Here is an 18240-nt window from a genome sequence, read left to right as displayed (position 1 = left end):
TATTTATTCATTTATTTATTTATTTTTATTTTTATTTTTATTAATTTTTAACACACATGCACACGTACCCCCACACACTCACGCCTAAGTGGAATTTCACCACCTATGGGTACTCGAACCCTTGACCAGGTGTTGAAAGTCCTAAGACTCTACCACCTGAGCAAGAGTAAGGACCCAGAATCAACCAAGGTTCCTAGGCCCACACGTGTAGAGCCCTGCCCATCTACACACGAGCACACATACCCATATGAAACACATGATCAAGATCCATTATTTCTGTCAGGTGGGTCACACTAGCCTAAAAATCATGCTGTTTTCACTCAAGTGAGCCACAATGTACAAAGCAAATGGAAGACCAGGAAAAAGTTGTTTTACCCATCTACATTTTAGCCCAACTTAGGAGTGAAACGGCCAGGTTTTTTTTTTTTTACTTGGGCCATAAGATCTAACCAGTGTGTCTCACCTTATGGAAAGCTCAAATCTTGCACAAGTATTCTGTATTGGCATACATACTTGAATTTAGATGGGGAGGGCTCTACATGCATGTGAGCTTAGCAAACCTCCCATCAACTTCTAATCCCTATTTGGTTAATGAGAACCATTTCTCAAATGGCTCAAATGCTTCAACTTTAAGAATTTCAGTAACTCAATCAACCTCTCTACCTGTTGAATCATGAGGTTAAATTCCCAACCTCTCTATCACCTTAAAATCTCAACTGCTCCATAACATCTGAATCTACTTGGTGTAGCGAATAGAGGTGTAATATAATGCACAAATCTTCTAATATAGATCAATCTACTCTTCTGGAATCTCTCAGTTACTCAACACTCGACGTCCTAAAATGGCCTTGTTGATCCCTCCCACATCTTGCCGCTCCATACAGTCTTCCAGCCACAGTTTTGATTCCATAACCATACCTATCAAAAAATTAATACCAAGAGAGCAAAATAAATCATGATTACCAAAGCTGCATAACCATAGTTCAAAAACCTGAAAACTCAACTCGACTTGATGTCCAAACAGGTCCAGTTGACTCTACAACTCAAACGAGTCCTAACTTTATTCCATATTATAACATATAATTGTGCTCTTTAGTATGTATAAATACTTAAAAATCACACATTTTTGCACAGAAAAGCAAAGTTTCAGCTAGTGAACACTGGTAACACAGTTACATTTTCAATGCACTGTCGAAGGTTTGAATCTCAATGGCTGCTTCTTCTTTTTTTAATTACTACGAGGCCCCTGACTTGGCAACTGACTCAGTTCAAGTCTCACTCCAAGTCATATCGAGTTGGCTGAATTGTCAAGCTGACTCGACAAGTCTTGCTGAGTTCAGAACCGGTCATGATCGTGACCGAGTTTCTCAGTGACTTTCCTCGAAATATCTCCTCGAGTTGAGTTGACACAGCTGAGTTTCAAGTCAAGTGAGCAAGTTTTAGAACTATGGAATAACAGTGTTGCCATGAAACCAAAATTATCAATACCCACTTTTCAGCTCTTCAAGAAAATCAATCCAACAGCCAGCAACGTCATATGCTAGCAAGTCAAGGATCTTATATATAAGATCTGACTCAAGGTGAGTTTCATCCCTTGTGGTAAACGAGTGTGTCGTCCCCTTTATCTCAATCCAACTACATCCCTGTTCCTTCTTTGCTTCTCTTTCCCTCATCAATCTCCTCAATTTCACAGTCTCTGTCCATTGCCCAACAGCCGCATACATCTCCATAGCCATCAAGCATGCGGCTGTATTATCAGGTTCACGCTCCAAGACCCGGTCAGCTGCATAAACACCCAATTCCAAATTCCTGAAGATCCTACAGCCATTCAGCAATGTCCTCCAAAAGATAGCAACAGGCTCAAAAGGCATCCTGTCAATCATTTCAGCTGCCTCTTTGAGCAACCCAGCACGTGCAAGGATGTCAACCATGCAAGCATAGTGCCCAGGTTCTGGGGCGACCTCATGATCCTTCTCCATACTGTTAAAATATAGCCATCCTTCTTCCACAAGTCCACAGTGACTGCATCCATGAAGGACACCCAAGAAACTGATTCGATCAGGTTGAAAGCCTGCTTTCTGCATCTGATGGAAAACCATGATAGCCTCTGGACCATAACCATGCTGCCCATATCCCATAATCATTGAGTTCCATGTGACCATGTCTGGTCGAGGCATGCCATGAAAAACACCCCTGGCATTATCCAAACTTCCCGATTTTATAAACATAGAGATAGCTGAGTTCCCTACATGAGTATTGCTCCCAAATCCTCTCTTAAGTACTTGAGCATAGAGCTGCTGACCTCTTGACAATGCTTCTAAATCTGCAGAAGCAGCCAAAGCACTGGTAAACGAATGGGGAGTGGGTTGGGTTCCAACCGACAACATCTCTTTGAAAAGGATCAAAGTTTCAGCTGCGAGTCCATTTTGTTGAAAACCTGAAATGATTGATGACCAGGAGACTGGATTATGTTCGGGCATTTGCTTGAAAAGTTGCCATGCATTGGCAAGTTCCGAATCCTGAGCAAACCCTGAAATTATAGTCGTCCAGCTGATGATATCTTTATCTTTCAGAGGCATCATTAGAAACAGCTTCAGTGCAACATGCATTTTTCTTTCCCGTACATAACCCATGATCATGGAATTCCATGAAACAGTGTTCCTTTCATACATCCGGTCAAAGATCTCCCGAGCATCTCTAATCCTCCCATTCTCAACATAACCCCTGATCATTACATTCCAAGCAACAGAGTCTCGATGGGCCATTTTGTCAAATACTTTTCTTGCATCATCAAGTTTCCCTTTCTGTGAGTAAGCTGATATCTGTTTGGTCAGTGAAACCAAATCTGTATTGTCCACACACTCTACCAATTGTCTGTCCAAAATATACACATTCTGGAGACTATGAATATATTCTACATATTTCTTACAAAGAAACTGGCATGATTTATGCATGGTTTTAATTCTCACACATCCATTTTGTCTTGGGTATGCCATCCTCTTAGATTTAAGAAGTTCATTTTGTAAGGGCCCTATGAGCTCTGGTTGATGTTTCAGAAAAGAAAAGGACCGTATCAGCTCTATGGTGGGTTCCTTACCTCTCCATGCATCTTTCACTTGCCAGTAGTGTGATTGGCACTTTGGAAAAGAGAGATCCTGCACAAGTTTTTAAAAGGGTAGAAGATATTACAGAGTGTTTATTTTAAGCATGTAGGAAACTCTATGTTGAGAATTGTTCAATTTAGGGGGAAAAAATTCTAACAGAGGGCAGGATACCACAACTTCTTTTGAGAGTCCAAGTCTAAATAGCTTTCCATTTAAAATGAAATTGACATGGAACTTTCACCAGCAATGAAAAGGACATTGCTTTTCTTACTGCTCTGCCTACATATTATCAGCAAGGGTCTGGATCCGATACAAACTTTGCAAGTTAAAATATAAAATGCGCCAAGGTGTGTCAAAGTTCATCTAAGTGCAATTAAGTACTGTTTGTGTGTCCGGATTCATCCAAGTGCAATGTACTTTTAGATGCACTCATATGCATTTAGACAGCACTTAAATGCACTTAGATGCACCTTGTATGTTAATCTTAACTTAATAAAGTTTTGTATTTGATCCAGGCTCTATCAACGAAGAGTGAGAAGACTTCTCTTGCATGTTCTTTTCAGTTTTTGAAAAGTACCATCAACTTTATTGAGCATGTGAAATATACATCAGGAAAGAGATACTAATTCCTCAATTCAAATAGATAACCTCATAACCTCTCTTTGGTAAGTGAGACAATGTTGTAATTAATTCTCAATACATGACCAAAAAAGAAAAAGAACTGTTATCTCATTGACTAATATCTTTCTTAGTCATGCCACAAATAGTAAAGGCAAGTTCTCTCATGACTCCATTGTCAAATTCTAACCATTTCTAGATCCAGTCACAACATGTTCATGCCATTCTATTTGAGCACTATTGCTCATTTTGGTTTGTTTAACATTGGATCGTTTGCTAATGTTAAGAGTGAAGTTTCTTCGGTGCACCTAACATTCTTTCACATGTTTATACTTGTAAGTGGCATAACAACTCTTGCGGGTCTTTTAGATGAGCTTTGCTAAGCCCGCATGAGTGTAAGGGCAAGTCATGCACACACAATCACTTGTGCCAACATGGCTAAGATCCAATTGATCCATCATGAGGGTCCCACTATGTTGATGTCCTGGCCAAAGAATTGGGTCAGTTCATTAATCAGGTCAGGAAATTGTTTACTAAACAAATGTACAGTTGAAAAAATCATAGTGGGAACTTTCTATGCCGCCCACCTGTTTCCAATGTCATGGCACACCTCAGGAGTGGACCAATGTAGTTCCAAGGCCCACCATGGGGCCACATCACAGCAAACAATTAGATGGGGACATCCACCATTAAAACTTTCCAGATTGTGTGCAGGGCCCACCATGTTTTGCATATGCCATCCGATCCATGAGACGTTGTGCCCCACCAGGATGAAAGAAGAACACCCCAAAGAACCAGGCCATTCCAAAACCCAAATGAGCCACACGGCGTGGCCCAGCTGAATCTTAGATCAGCCTGATTTTTTTATGCAAAAGAGAGCATGAGAGAATACATAGGATGGACAGATTAGATGTCATGCACACATCAAAGTAGACCCGTCAAGCCCATGATTAACCTACAAAGCTTCGTAGCAGATCTGGCCTCTTTTATGAATTTCACAAATTTTCATGTGATTCTCTTATTGCCCTATAGTAATTTATTTTGGGAACATATTTAATAGCATCATCATCCTCATAGCCTTTTTTGTTTTGAAAGACATCATCATCTTCATAGCCTTGTCCCATCTATTTTGGGACCGGCATATATTTAATATTATCCATGTTCAATTTTAATTTGTCAATATGTTTTGTCTATGTTACACTACACAACAGTTTGAAGGGTTGATACAAAATTCTTTCAGCCTCTTTTTGTAAGTTACAAAATAATTCAGGATGACGAAAATACCACTTTATACAAATGAGAAAATTTCCACTACTAAAAAAAAAAAAAAAGAAGTTGCCATTGTCATATAAAAGAATCTGAAGAGTTAAGTTCACGACTCTACCGCTCTCTTTTGAGCTAAACATTTCGCTCCTTAGGGCCTGTCAAGAATGAGAATGATGCTGAATGAGCCACCTGCCTGCCTTTGAATGATGATCACTGGTCTGTTTAATTTGGACCGTTGCTTGTTTTCTGTTTCAACTATCCATTAGGAGCCCGAGTTTGATGCAAAGCTTTGTGAGTATACAATGTGCGAGCATGTTTGAGCATGTTTAAGCGCATCTAAGTGCATTTATGTGCACCTGAGTGTGGTCTAATTTCTAAGTATATTTCACTTAGATGAACCTAAACACACTTACAAATACAACACATAGACGCACTTGGACTGCACTTAAATGCACTAGGACCCACTCAAACATGCTTAGATGCAAATCGTGCACATAAAAAAGCTTTCTATTGGATCCAGGTTCATCCATTTGACATTTGATCCGTATATCAGGTTGGCCCCATGGTGATATGATCTGGCCAAAAATAGGACCAGTCCGTTTGTACAAGTCATCCATGCCATCTGTAATGTAAGTCCCACCTGATACAGGGCTTCAATTAGCAGCAACCCAGACAGTAACAGCAAGGAACATCCTTCTCAGGCATTTTATCGAATGAGTAGAGGGCACATATAGAAACGGACCATTCCCAAACCCATTCTCATAGGAGGAAAAAAATACTATATAAAGGCATGTTTGGTTACACAAATTTCATGAAATTTTTACCAAATTAGACTGATTAATAACGAAATTTCATGATATTTGGTGCAACCAAACGCACACTAAACCATCATTTGTCATCGGCATCATCATCATCGTCACAGACATGGACCTCTTCATCATCACCGGCACTCCACGGCTTCGCCAGGATTTTTGGCAACCCCGAAAAAATCAATCGAAAAATAATAAGAAAGAAAATCACTCGGAATACAGTGAGGTGAAAAAAAATAAAATAAAATACCTGAGAAATGTCCTTTTGGACGGGGGATAAGAGGCGGATTTTACCAGCGAAAGAGATTACGCGCCAAAACAAGAGAGTTTGATAAGCCCACGTGCGTCCTTGGCACACGTATTTCGCTTCATGCAGTGACTCCCACTGAATTATTTGAGATTGGAAGATCCCAAACTTTCAATTGGTGGCCCAGAAAATAACAGTTTAAAAGGGAAAACACCTGGCTACCTGGAAGAAAAATTTTTAAAAAAATCCACACCGTCCATAACGTGCACCACCCCTTTTTGGCCCTTGATCTGAAAAATTCGGGATATTTCAACACTCAGGTGGGCCATCCCAAAATCTCTATACATAAAACCTCTTGACTTCACGTGGTATGGCACACCTCATGGTTTAGAACACTTTTAGCTGATGTTGCTTGTAATAGTGTTTAGACCATGGACCAAAAATCATTATTTAGACAGTTCTAACCCTTCACTTAGTCGGATACAAATCAAACCAACAGTTCATATTAATTGAGAAAACGAACTACTACTCAAACCACATTTTCCATTAGAAAGAAAGAATACAACCTACACTACTAAAACCTCCCAGTTCATTAATCACATTTCATTTAAAAGATACAACTTTACGTCTCTCTTCAATAATCACCCTCCATTGAAAACCAATACATCTCATATTATCTCAGAAAAGGGCCCACCACTTATGTAGGCCCCACGCTTGCATGACCACTCAATCTTCTTCAACGGTAAAATCAGGCTCCGTCGGCTTTTTGATCGTGCCAATGACATCCGAGTCTGACCCAGACACCTTGCTCCCTCCCTTCCTCGTGCTCGTGGCTAACCGGGCCACATACATGAAATTGGATCCGAGTCCGGGCTTAGGCATGCCCACAGGCTCCGGTGCACCTTCATGCACCATATCCTCATCGTTCTCCCTCGCCTTCAAATCGGCCGAGTCCTTGCGCCTCTTGAACCGGCGCCAAGCCGCTTGTATGAAGCACGCGGCCCACGTGCGCCACTGGTGCGAGTAGAACCGGAACTTGTGGCGCAGTTGCTTGCTGTGTAGCCTCCGGAACTGCGACGCAACGAACTTCAGGTCCTCTGCGCTTAACGCGAATGCCTCCACCTCGGAAAGGGCCTTGACTGTACGTGTGGACGATGGGAGGATGACACTTGGCCGCGGGTCGAGAGCCCACGTCAGCAGCTCCTCACCGCAGAAGTCGCCTGGGCCGATCCGGCACGAGTTGAAGAAACCGGTACGGCCACCGTTGGTTGTGTAGGAATCGAGGTGGCCACGGATGATGAAGAGCATCTCGTTGACTGGGTCCCCCTCACGCACCAGGCACGTGCCTTGGGTGCACAGTGCTGGCTTGAGCCGCTCGCATATGGCGTCCAGCATCCGCTCGTCCATCTGGTCGAAGAGCGGGACCTGTGTCCACGTCGGTGATGCCACGTCAGGTATGGCACGTGGGATCGTTCTGTACTCTGGGTGGCTATGTTGGGTCATACATGCATGTCGATCTGGACCGTTCAAAATGGTACATTGTGGATGGGGTGTGGTATTTGTTGGATGATAATAACTGCTCATACAAATGAGACGGTTAGAATCATCCAATCATTGCAGTTTCTAGATGGCTCCCCCCTAAGAGTTAAGAGTGGAGTTTGAACGGTCTAGATTGATTGCATGCATGCCATGTGAACGTGGTAGGTTGGATCCCTACAGTCAACCTTACTCTGCCAAAGGATAGTATATATAATTCCTTTATTCTGGTTAAAATGTTGTTATGAGAAATACATATATAACACGCAACTCCACGTTTGTAAACATTTCTACTGATTAATTAGGACCGTTGATTGGATGGACCAGCTTGTGGACAATTCCAACCATCCAATTTTGTGGACTTTTTTTAGTTAAATGTGGATCACTGCTTCTAAATGTTACTTTTGCAGGCCACTGATCAATGGCCACAACAGTCCAATTCCCTACACTTTGGGGTCTGGCCTAACCATGTGTGGCCCACCACAACGACAGTCCTGACCACGTGTAGCATTAGGAGGGAAATGAACTGAAATTCTATGAATTCATTCATCTATTATTTATTGTATGGATAGGCAAATGAGGAATGAGCTACAATGGCCCCAAGGCGCAAAACGTGCCTCCTTGTCATCTACCATAAATATCGCACTTGCACACGTGTATGATGATCTGAACCATACATCTCATAGGCACTGCCGTTGATTGGTTGCTAACCGAAACTCTCTTTATCAGGCTACCCTAACCGGGAGCGGATTAGGTGTTACCCTGGAAACATTCTAGTGGGGGTTTGCCTGACCGTGGGGCCCATGCTGATGTATGTGTTGTATATCCACTCCGTCCATCAGTTTTTATAGCTCATTTTAGGGCATAGAGATAAACATGAAGAAGATCTAAATCTCAAGTGGACCACACCACAGGAAACAGTATTCATTGAACGGTCACCATTAAAAACCTTCTAGTCCCCACTGTAATGTTTATTTTCCATCTAACCTGTTGATAAGGTAACAAAGACCTGAATGAAGGGAAAACATAAATATCAGCTTCATTCAAAACTTTGGTGGTTCGTAATAAGGTTTTTACGGTGGAAATGTCATTCCTTAATTACTGTGGAGTCTACGTGAGATTTGGATCTACTTCATTTTAGGGACCATGCCTTAAAACGAGCTGGAAAAACTGATGAACAGCATGGATATACAATACATACAACATGGTGGGCCCCACGGTCAGGGAAACACCTACTAGGTGTTACATGGGTAACATCTAATCCGCTTCCATCCTAACCATCCCAGGATTGATCCAACGGTGTATTATTGGTGTGTGGCCCATTCACTATCAAACCTTTGAATGAACAGTTTAACCACGTGTTGCACGTGCGCAGGAGGCCCTAGGATGCAAATGGCTACTGTCAGGTTGAGATCGAGGGAATTCCTTCACACGCCCCCGTTTAACACCTGGGTCTAGAATTCAGCTTCAGACCCGATCCATTAGTATCCGGGTCTTGTGGGCCCGAGTGCAATAAGCCGGGTCCAATGTCCCTATCTGTTAGCCACCCAACCCATTTCTAAGCCTGTCTGATACCCTAACCTATCTTTGTATCTACGCATGTATATGATGTGTATGACTCTTCATCATACGTATGTATTTATGCATGTGTGCTTGGTTGGTATGAATACACCAATGCCATCATACGTATTCAGATACATGCATACATACGATCGAAAACAGATGCATAGATGCAGTATGGTAATGATTCAAACGTACCCGTCGTACGAGATCGAGGCAAAGGTGGCGTTTGATGTCTCGCCGGAGATCGATGGGGAGTCCGCTGAGAAGAGCTTCTTCGTCCACTCCTCGAGTTGCTATCCACTTATACTGATCGTATCTACGTACACATTGCTTCAAATCCAGTGGAAGCTGCCGATGACGCATCCATTGCTCGGTATCCATTCGCCTGATCCTCCATTCTTCCAGTCGGACAGTCGTCGATTGGAGATACGTCTGTTAGATGAATAGTAGTGTCATTACTTAGATTTTTAGTTTTAAAGGTGAAACATCAAACCATTTCAATTTTCAGTGTAGCCAGTTCAGAAATAGTCTTGTTTTCAACAATGAAAAAACTCATTGATCAAATTATAGATTGTCGAGTTGACTCAGTTTGATTGGGACGGGTGATTATGAAGGAAAATCACCAAACTTGATGCAGGGAAGACATGATGAGGTTGATCATTGTCTTCCTCTGGGAATAATTACTCCGAATCCATGGAGTTTCTAGACTCCTCATAGAGATTCGTCGAATCCACAAGGGATAAAAAAGAAATAAATTCTAATAAAATTGAAAAGAAAATGATTGATTATAAAAACGAATTTACAATCCTTTAAATAGTGATATCAAACTTATGAAGAAGTTTCAGAATCAAACTCAAACTCAAACTCCCTAAAAACTTAACTTACTATTTATAGACGGTCATCATTCATACTAGACTTCATGGTTTTCAACCAAAAATAGTAAGTGTCCAATTTAGCCTAACCACATTATTCTCCTAATTTTTCTAAGCCCTTTTCATGTTGGCACGACTCTTAAAACTCAAAGGATCAAAAGTTATGATCGAACTAAAACTTACTATTTATACTAAAAAAATGAAAATAAAATGGACTTTCCACCGTCGATCTGATGGAATCTCGCAAATCCGGCGTACCCAGCATAGTGGGGTTGGTTGGCTAAAGTAGCTTCTCCTACCCCAAAATCTATTATATGTCGAAAAACTCATTCCGGTTTGTAAGATACACTTGTTTTAATGTTCTGACGGTCTGGATCACTTCCGCCTCTGATCAGGTCTTCTCTGGTCCATCTTCGCCATGAAAATGTCCGTGACCCACTCTACATCAAAACTCAATCGGTCGATCTGTCCAGCTCAACTAGGTTAGAACATGGCATTGTTCTAAATGTTAGAATTATCTCTTCTTCTTTTAATTCCAAACCAGACTTCAAAAACTCGACTCGACTTGACATCCTGCCCGGTCGGGGTCGAAGACCTGACCGAGTCTTTATTTGACTCAACTCAATAGTGCAGAATTAAATTTAGATATATTTATTATACTAAATATTGAATTTTTAATGCAATAATTAATATCAAAATATCTAAAATTGATAGTTGGGAGGCACAAGAGTTACTTGTTGGTAGCCCTGCTTTCCCATCAGGGGTTCTGTGTTCGAATTTCCCTCCAACGTCATATACAATCTGAGGTTACAGGACAACTCAGCTCTGAATGTAGCCAAGTCGAGTTGACTCGATTGAGTTCTGACTCAACCAATGAGTTTATTAACGATGCTTGAAGATCGCTCTAATCAACTCTGATTTGCTTAGGCTCGAAACGCTGATTCAAAACTCTTATTGTAGAATTTGGGCAGAGATAACCCATAACAGTTTTCCACTTAATCTGGTCTAGGAGATGACTTTGTTTTGAAGATAGTCCGAAAATCATAAATAGACTCGGAACTCATTTCGGTTGACTCGGTTATAGAAAAGATATGACATTATGAAAAGATTGGTTATATTACTACAGAATATGCGACTCTTACAAATGTTTTGAAATTCATCGATTATCACAGGACTCATCTGATCAGGCTCAGTTGGGCTGAGCTTCAAGTACTCAATCCAAACTCCATCTACAAAAAAAAGTCTAATCAATCACTGAATGGGTGAAGTTCTCATAACATCAGTAAGTCTTTCATCTTGGATGTTGAGAAATCAAATTCTGAATCAAGTCCGAGTTTCTGAACATTCTAACTGAATTTCGTGCATCAGTTTCTAAAGTTAAATAAGCTCCTACATATTTTTTAGGCATGAAAATATGTATGTTGTCTAAAATATTATTAGTCCAACAAGCACATTTAAATAGCATTCAAGTATTCAAATGATTTACTTATGAAAATAGAGTGTAGATGCATAAAGAATAGATTGAGAGATATCCATGAAAAGGCAAGAACCCACTTGCATATTCCCTATGAGCAATCCGAAAAGCACCAACCCAAGAATTGCAATGATAATCGCGAAACTTATTTCTCCGACATAAGTGCTTGTCGAAAGATTCTGCCCCAAACAGCTGCATGCATCGATAGAAACATCCATGAGTTGGACATGATGAATAAAACCTTTCTCATGTATATACATAACCGGAAATACCCATGAAGTTAGAACATTACCTGAGATTCCTCAAGCCCCACCAAAGGCAGTAGAAGTACTTATCGAAAAATCCCAAGGATGTAATGTTGAAGGTCAATGCATCCGCAAAAATCCCAAATTGAATAAAGCTACTGCTTGGATTGCATAAGTCTGTGATGTTACTCGATTTGAACCACATTTCCCTCGCACTATCCTTCAGTCGACAATCGAAAAACCTATACTGACAGGATGGGCTTTGAAGATTGCAGGCCTTTCTCCAACATGATTCTTGGCGCTCGATGGATAGGAGATACCAACATGCTCCTAGAACCTTTGAGAAGAAAATTGAATAAATTAGAAGCATTTTAAGTTAGAAACAGTTGTAGAACACAGCAATGAAAACATCACATAAGCACTGAAGGGTATGCTAATGAACATATCAACATAAGCAGACACCTCAACTTACAAGCCATTTTAGTACCTACTCAAGTTCAAAATACAAGTCATACAGAGCTGATGAAGGCCAGAATTGAGGTTAGATGCTACCACTTCCAACAGCAGCAAATGATCAAAAAGATACTTAAGTCATTACGATTATGCATATCTGACGGAATTAAGGGAGATGTCGTAGATATGTAAACAAAGAGACTGTAACATGAATTACAGCTATCAAGTGAGAAATGATGTCTAATAGACCTCTCTGTTTTCAGATTTAAATGTCATAATACATGAACAAAATACATATTAGTATTGATTATGTCATACAACCCTTTAACAGAACACCAAAAAATAAGTAGACCAATGTACGAAATGTAAATTGCATTTTGCCAAGAACAGGTGTTTTACCAGGTCGACCTCATAACTGAAAATTTGTGTACTTACGTGGCTTGCCAACATATAGAGCATCAGGTTATATGCAGCGCCAGCCCATGCTGTTTCAGTAACAACCCCAGTCGCCTTGATGATTTGAGATGAAAGCGGAAAGATTAGAAACAGTCTCGGGAGGTACTGGATAATGATGCTAAAGCGAAGGACGTTTTTAGTGTTGGTCATCATTGAACCCTTTAGGTTGGGAATCACAGCCCAAATTAACACCTGAAATATAAATCACAAATAAGATTGAAAAACCATTAAAGACATTCCGATGGTAATTATTAACAGAAACAGGCCACTATCATGTCGTACGATCATGACATTTTGTGAATGAACGATACATTACTTGAATTACCGAACTTGGCTTGAAACATGCTGAATTGAGTTGGCTCAATGGAAACTTGGGTTACTCAAAAAAAAAAAAAAAAACACAAAATGTCTTTCAGGCTCGGAAAGCTCGATTGAGTACTCTGACAAGTTCCAGTAGACTCAATGCAGGACCCCTCATTGAGTTGACTGAGCTTTTACATAATCAGATAGTTTGTTTGTTCTCTTGTATTCTAATCCACCCTTTATTTACAGTTAAAGCAAGAATTACTTAAGACTAATAGAAGGAAAAGGGTATTTAGGTGCATACCTGTGGAAGCGGCAATGCAGCAATGAGATCAATCCAAAATCCCTTGGTTAAATACCTCGAGGCAATTTTCGAAGGGTCAATAACAAGTTCTCCTCTCCCAAATACACGAGAGGAGGGAGCAACATAAGCTGTCCGAAACCGGATGAAAATCTGAACCATATAAAATGCATCAGCTACCGAGCGTATGATCGTGAGAGCAACCTCGAGGGGGGTCCCTATATTTATACAGATGTCCTCCTGAGTACCCGGCAAGTAAAAGAATAGAGGGTCTACGAAAAGAGAAACTAAACAGGCTACTAGGAACATTTTGTTCCATCTATGTAGGACGGCTCCTCGAGGATCCAAGATCTTCCTCTTAACTCTCTCATAGTCCTCGGAGAAGACTCTCGATAGTACTTTAGCTTTTAAAGACCGGCTCCCCTTCTGTGGCCCATCAACCTTCTTCGGACTTGATTTGGGTATTTGCACCGCATCGATGTTGTATGTCCACTTAATTATGTTATCAGTCTTGCATGCTGTGAAATGTGCAACTTCAAGATCATCTTGGAATCTGAAAATTTATAGGAAAGGTACAGGAAACTCATCACTCAGATCATTTCAATGGGTTTTTTTTTTAAAGTGTAGAAGAAATAACTTCAACAATATCAGTGGTTTGCAAAGATTCAGGACGAATGCCTACCAGTTAAACTGAATTGCAATAATTTGAATGAACATAATGGACTCGATCAAAATGGAGATGGGATCATTTTAAGCTGTAATGAAGAGCAACCTCTAATTGCAATTCTATGTGTTTCAAGTTGGACTTGAACTTACGGGACCGGTCCCACGTCATGAATATGGAGCGAGGCTAGTGCCACTTGGGTCACTATTACTTTAACGAATTGAATTATTTCAAATGAATTCAGTTGAGCATCCAAACGCAACCTATATATCCTTTTGGAGTTGATTTTTGTGATGCAGGTTTTTAGTCAATAACCATGGTGATCATTGATTCCTGTTTTTAGTTTCAGTGTACCCGTTTGGACACTTCCAGTTTCTTGGCTGCAATTTGTTGCTATTGTCAAATGGCTTTCACCTCAATTAATGAAAAATCATAGAAACATATGTTTAAGGATTGTGGATATTAGTGCAGAAATCTACTTAAGAAGGTATGGACAGAGCAAGAAAACTAGAAATGATTCTTCGTTTGTGGTTTTCGTGCAATGCTTAATTGTCTCAATGGTTTCAAGGGAAGAAATACTCTCCAATGGGTTTTATGAATTTTCTTCAAGGAACTGAATTTCAATTGTAGTTATGTATCTGCGACACATATCATTAGCAGATGTAGAACTAAAAGTTCATCAAGACATCGTAAACCATTTCTCTCACCCAGCTTGTCAATTGGAAATCTTATCACTCCAATCTCATCACTATTTGTTGCCTCAGTAAAGGTATGGTCAGCTGATGTCTGTACAGATGGGACCCATGTTTCAGTGATCCAGAGCATTGATCTGACAGGCCCCACCATGGAAGTCGAATGCAAGTTAATCTCCTAGGTTGAAAGATCCTAATCCTTTTATCATTGGCCTTTTCATTTGAATATGGAACATTTCTATACTTCCCCTATTTGTCGGTCATCAATAGTTTGGTTTGGACCTAATTAGAAAATTTTCCACTGAACTAGGAAAACATCATACAAAATCTTCATTTGAAAAACTAGATTCAAAATTAAAATAAAATAAATTTTAAGAGAGAGAGAGAGAGAGAGAGAGAGAGAGAGAGAGAGAGAGAGAGAGAGAGGAGAAGAGAATAACCTGTAATCCTTTGAACAATACAACTGAACTAAAATATTAATTTTCAACATTATCATAATATCCAAAACTTGTTGAAAGGGGAATAGGACTGACCTTACAGATCTTGAATTACCATAAGCCATGGCTATGATTTGAAATTCCAACTTCTGCCTTGGTTAGAAGTTTTGATGCACCACAAATGAAAGCAAGATCTTCAGATATATCAAGTCCACTGATCAGTGGCACGGACACGATGGTCAGTACTCAGCGACAAACTAATAACTACCTTCATCAGGAATCACGTGAATGAAGACTGCCAACTTGGAGGAAAGGATGCAATGACTCTCTACTTTTCTGTAAAAGCGAAAACATGTGATTGTAGTTTGAAATTTCCATTTCCTTAATTCATGTGTAAAGCTTATAACTCCAAAAAGACAAATATCAGAGACAAATAAAATCTATAGATTCTCGACTGCATCGTAGACATCTAAAAGAAACCCGAAATTCAAAATTAAAAAAAAAATAAAAAATAAAAAAATCTCACAGGATGGGTGAAAAATACTAATTCTAAAAAGCCCACCTCCCAGAGTCCTTCATCTCCTCTGAATTTCTTGATTTTGCATGCCATGGAAAATTGAGTTTGATTGAAAAGAAATCAATTTGATGAATTGACAAATGGGTCTAGTTCGAATGCAAATATCATATATAACAGAAATGAAGAAATGCGCAATTTGAAATGGATTCGATCTCGGCAGAAATTGAAGAAGAAAAAAAAAACAGAAGCTGCAAATTAAGTTTTTCAAATCAAACAAGAGCAGTGTGTTAAATGGATTGAATATTGAAATCCAATGACAAATTGGAAGAGAAGGATCAAATTTTCTTACAGTAATTCAGCTAAGAAGCAATTTCAAACAGAGAGAGAGAGAGAGAGAGAGAGAGAGAGAGAGAGAGAGAGAGAGAGAGAGAGAGGAACTGGTCATGATAACCAAGACTCCTTCAAATCAAGATACTTGAAATAGTCTTATATGAATAATTAAAAGAAAAATGCATGAAAAAACGACTTACATTTTTTGAACTCCAGAACATTGAACATTTCTGCATGTAGAAATCCTCTCTCTCTCTCTCTCTCTCTCTCTCTCTCTCTCTCTCTCTTATAACTGAAGGTTCTGATAAAAGCGAATTGACAGAAAGCAGAATTTCGTCTGAAAAATCACGTTCTTATGTCATAAAACCACTGTCTCTAAACAGGGATTGAAGTTGAGGAAAAAAATGATTTTTGGAGATTAGGTATAAAAATGATTTTTTTTTTCTCGTTTTAAAAAAGAATTTTTGCAAGTAAATTAAAGGAGACTTCTTTCTAAACTGGAAAGCAAAACCCAACTTTTTGACTGTCTTAGTACATTTCAATGGATTTTTGTAGAAAATGACATTCAAAAGGATCCAGGAGCTTCCTAACAAAGGAGAGATCAAGAGAGAGCCGTGCCTTGAAAGCTATGACCAGTTGACTACGTAACATGATCCTGACCAATCACGCGACGACACGTGTGAAGCGTTTACTTCTTATTTTCCTTCTCTTTGGACCTACCTAGAGACGGACGGTCCTGTCAGGTTCTCTGTAAGGCCCACTGTGATGTATCTGTTTTATCCATGCCGTCCATCCATTTTTACAGATCATTTTAGTATATGATCCCAAAAATGAAGTAGATCGAAGAATTAAGTGAATCACACCAAAGGAAACGGTGAAGATTGAAAACATACCGTTGAAAACTTCTTGTGGGCCACAGAAGTTTTGGATCAAGCTGATATTTATGTTTTAACTTCATCCAGGTCTAAGTGACTTCATGAACAGTTTAGATGGAAAATAAATATCACGACGGGCCCTAGGAATTTTTCCACGGTAGGAGTTCAAATCCCACTTCATTACCTAATGTGGTCCACTTGAACCTTGTATCGACCTCCTTTTTTCGTCTCATACCCTAAAATGATCTTTCAAAATAAATGGATGGTGTGGATAAAACATATATATATATATATATATATATAGGCCCCACAGATATCCTGACAGTACCGGCCGTCTCTAGCTAGTACGTACCCAATCCAAGTCATTTTTTATGAGTAATATAATACTCTGGCAGCATATGACGCTTCATACGCGGGCACTCAGAAATTGCATACGCTGAACATATTAACTCAGGTATAACTGACTAGATTGTACAAATCACCGTTGAAAAATCACAATCCCAATATCTGATGGGTCGAATAAATGTCCGTATATCTTATAATCAGCAAATAAAAAATCTTAGTTTTTCTTACATGATACATCTATAGTGGGAAACAAAATTTGGACGGTTTAATTTGGCTACTCCACTTCCATGCGTGCAGATAAGTAAGTTGTAAGTGCCTGCGTATCGTCCATCACCCTCAGCCAGAGTATCAAAGCTTTTCTTTTGGGTTTTTTCCTCCCTTTTGTCTGTCGCTGTTGACTCTTTTGTTTTCTCCTCCGATTCTGGAAGAGGATCCGGATTTCTGGAAGACCCGAAGTTATTAGCCCTGGTTTTTTAAGGATATTGCCAGAATGCCATTATGTTGCGATGAGGTTTGTCAATTCCATACGCGCGTTGAGTCGTCCGCGTCCATCAGCCGTTACACGTGCAAGGATGCAACACATGTATGATATTGATCTTTCCTTGAGGCTAAAAACAATGTTGGGAATTTTACAAAATACTTCTTCATTATTATAGGAATGAAATGCCAGACCTCGTACTTATAATATTTGCATCCTGGTACTTTTGTTCAAAATAGTTTTCAATGAGCTACTTCAATAAACTAATTTGTACTTGTACAAGGAGCTGTACACGAACCGAGTTAGCTCGGTTAGCTCAACTCGACCCGATTCATCTCGATTTGAAATTGAGTTCGAGCCGAGTCGAGCTGATTTTTTTAGCTCGGAAAATTTTCAAGTTGAGTTCGAGCTTACTTGAGCTCGACTCGACTTGAATCGAACCAGTTCTGTGACTTGGTTATTTTGATATTGATGTTGCTCAGCAAGTGTCTGATGAAATGACTCAACTAAGTGTCAGCAGGTGGCGAGAAAGGTATAGATATGAAACAAATACCCTTGTATCTTGATTTGTATATTGCCTACTGAGTGTTTAATGAAATACTAGTAAATCGATGTTGCTGTTTTACATGAAAAATTGAAGATGCAATCCACATGT

The 18240-nt window shown here is 39.8% G+C and overlaps 2 protein-coding genes across 6 annotated transcripts; both read right to left on the bottom strand.

The window, feature by feature from the left end:
- Positions 1–940: 940 nt before the first annotated feature.
- Positions 941–16393, bottom strand: LOC131245932 (protein CNGC15b). Of its 5 annotated transcripts, XM_058245724.1 has the most exons (11): positions 16088–16392; positions 15137–15376; positions 13251–13800; positions 12623–12835; positions 11782–12071; positions 11570–11681; positions 9339–9575; positions 6048–7469; positions 5107–5143; positions 3098–3155; positions 941–2323 (listed from the first exon to the last, which is right to left on the bottom strand). In XM_058245724.1, exons 2-8 carry the CDS (start codon positions 15163–15165, stop codon positions 6771–6773), a joined length of 2130 nt encoding a protein of 709 aa, XP_058101707.1. In that variant the 5' UTR covers positions 15166–15376; positions 16088–16392; the 3' UTR covers positions 941–2323; positions 3098–3155; positions 5107–5143; positions 6048–6770. The 5 variants fall into 5 exon arrangements, with proteins under 5 accessions (XP_058101707.1, XP_058101705.1, XP_058101706.1 ...); XM_058245722.1 differs by having other exon boundaries at positions 941–3155; XM_058245723.1 differs by lacking the exon at positions 5107–5143.
- LOC131247021 (pentatricopeptide repeat-containing protein At4g02750-like) lies at positions 1482–2954 on the bottom strand. The gene has a single exon (XM_058247466.1). The coding sequence runs from the start codon at positions 2952–2954 to the stop codon at positions 1482–1484; it is 1473 nt and encodes a 490-aa protein (XP_058103449.1).
- Positions 16394–18240: the final 1847 nt, after the last annotated feature.

This window comes from Magnolia sinica, chromosome 5, assembly GCF_029962835.1.
Source record: "Magnolia sinica isolate HGM2019 chromosome 5, MsV1, whole genome shotgun sequence".
Taxonomy (NCBI): Eukaryota; Viridiplantae; Streptophyta; class Magnoliopsida; order Magnoliales; family Magnoliaceae; genus Magnolia; species Magnolia sinica.
The sequence above is the reverse complement of the archived record's forward strand: the minus strand, read 5'-3'. Positions and strand labels throughout refer to the sequence as shown.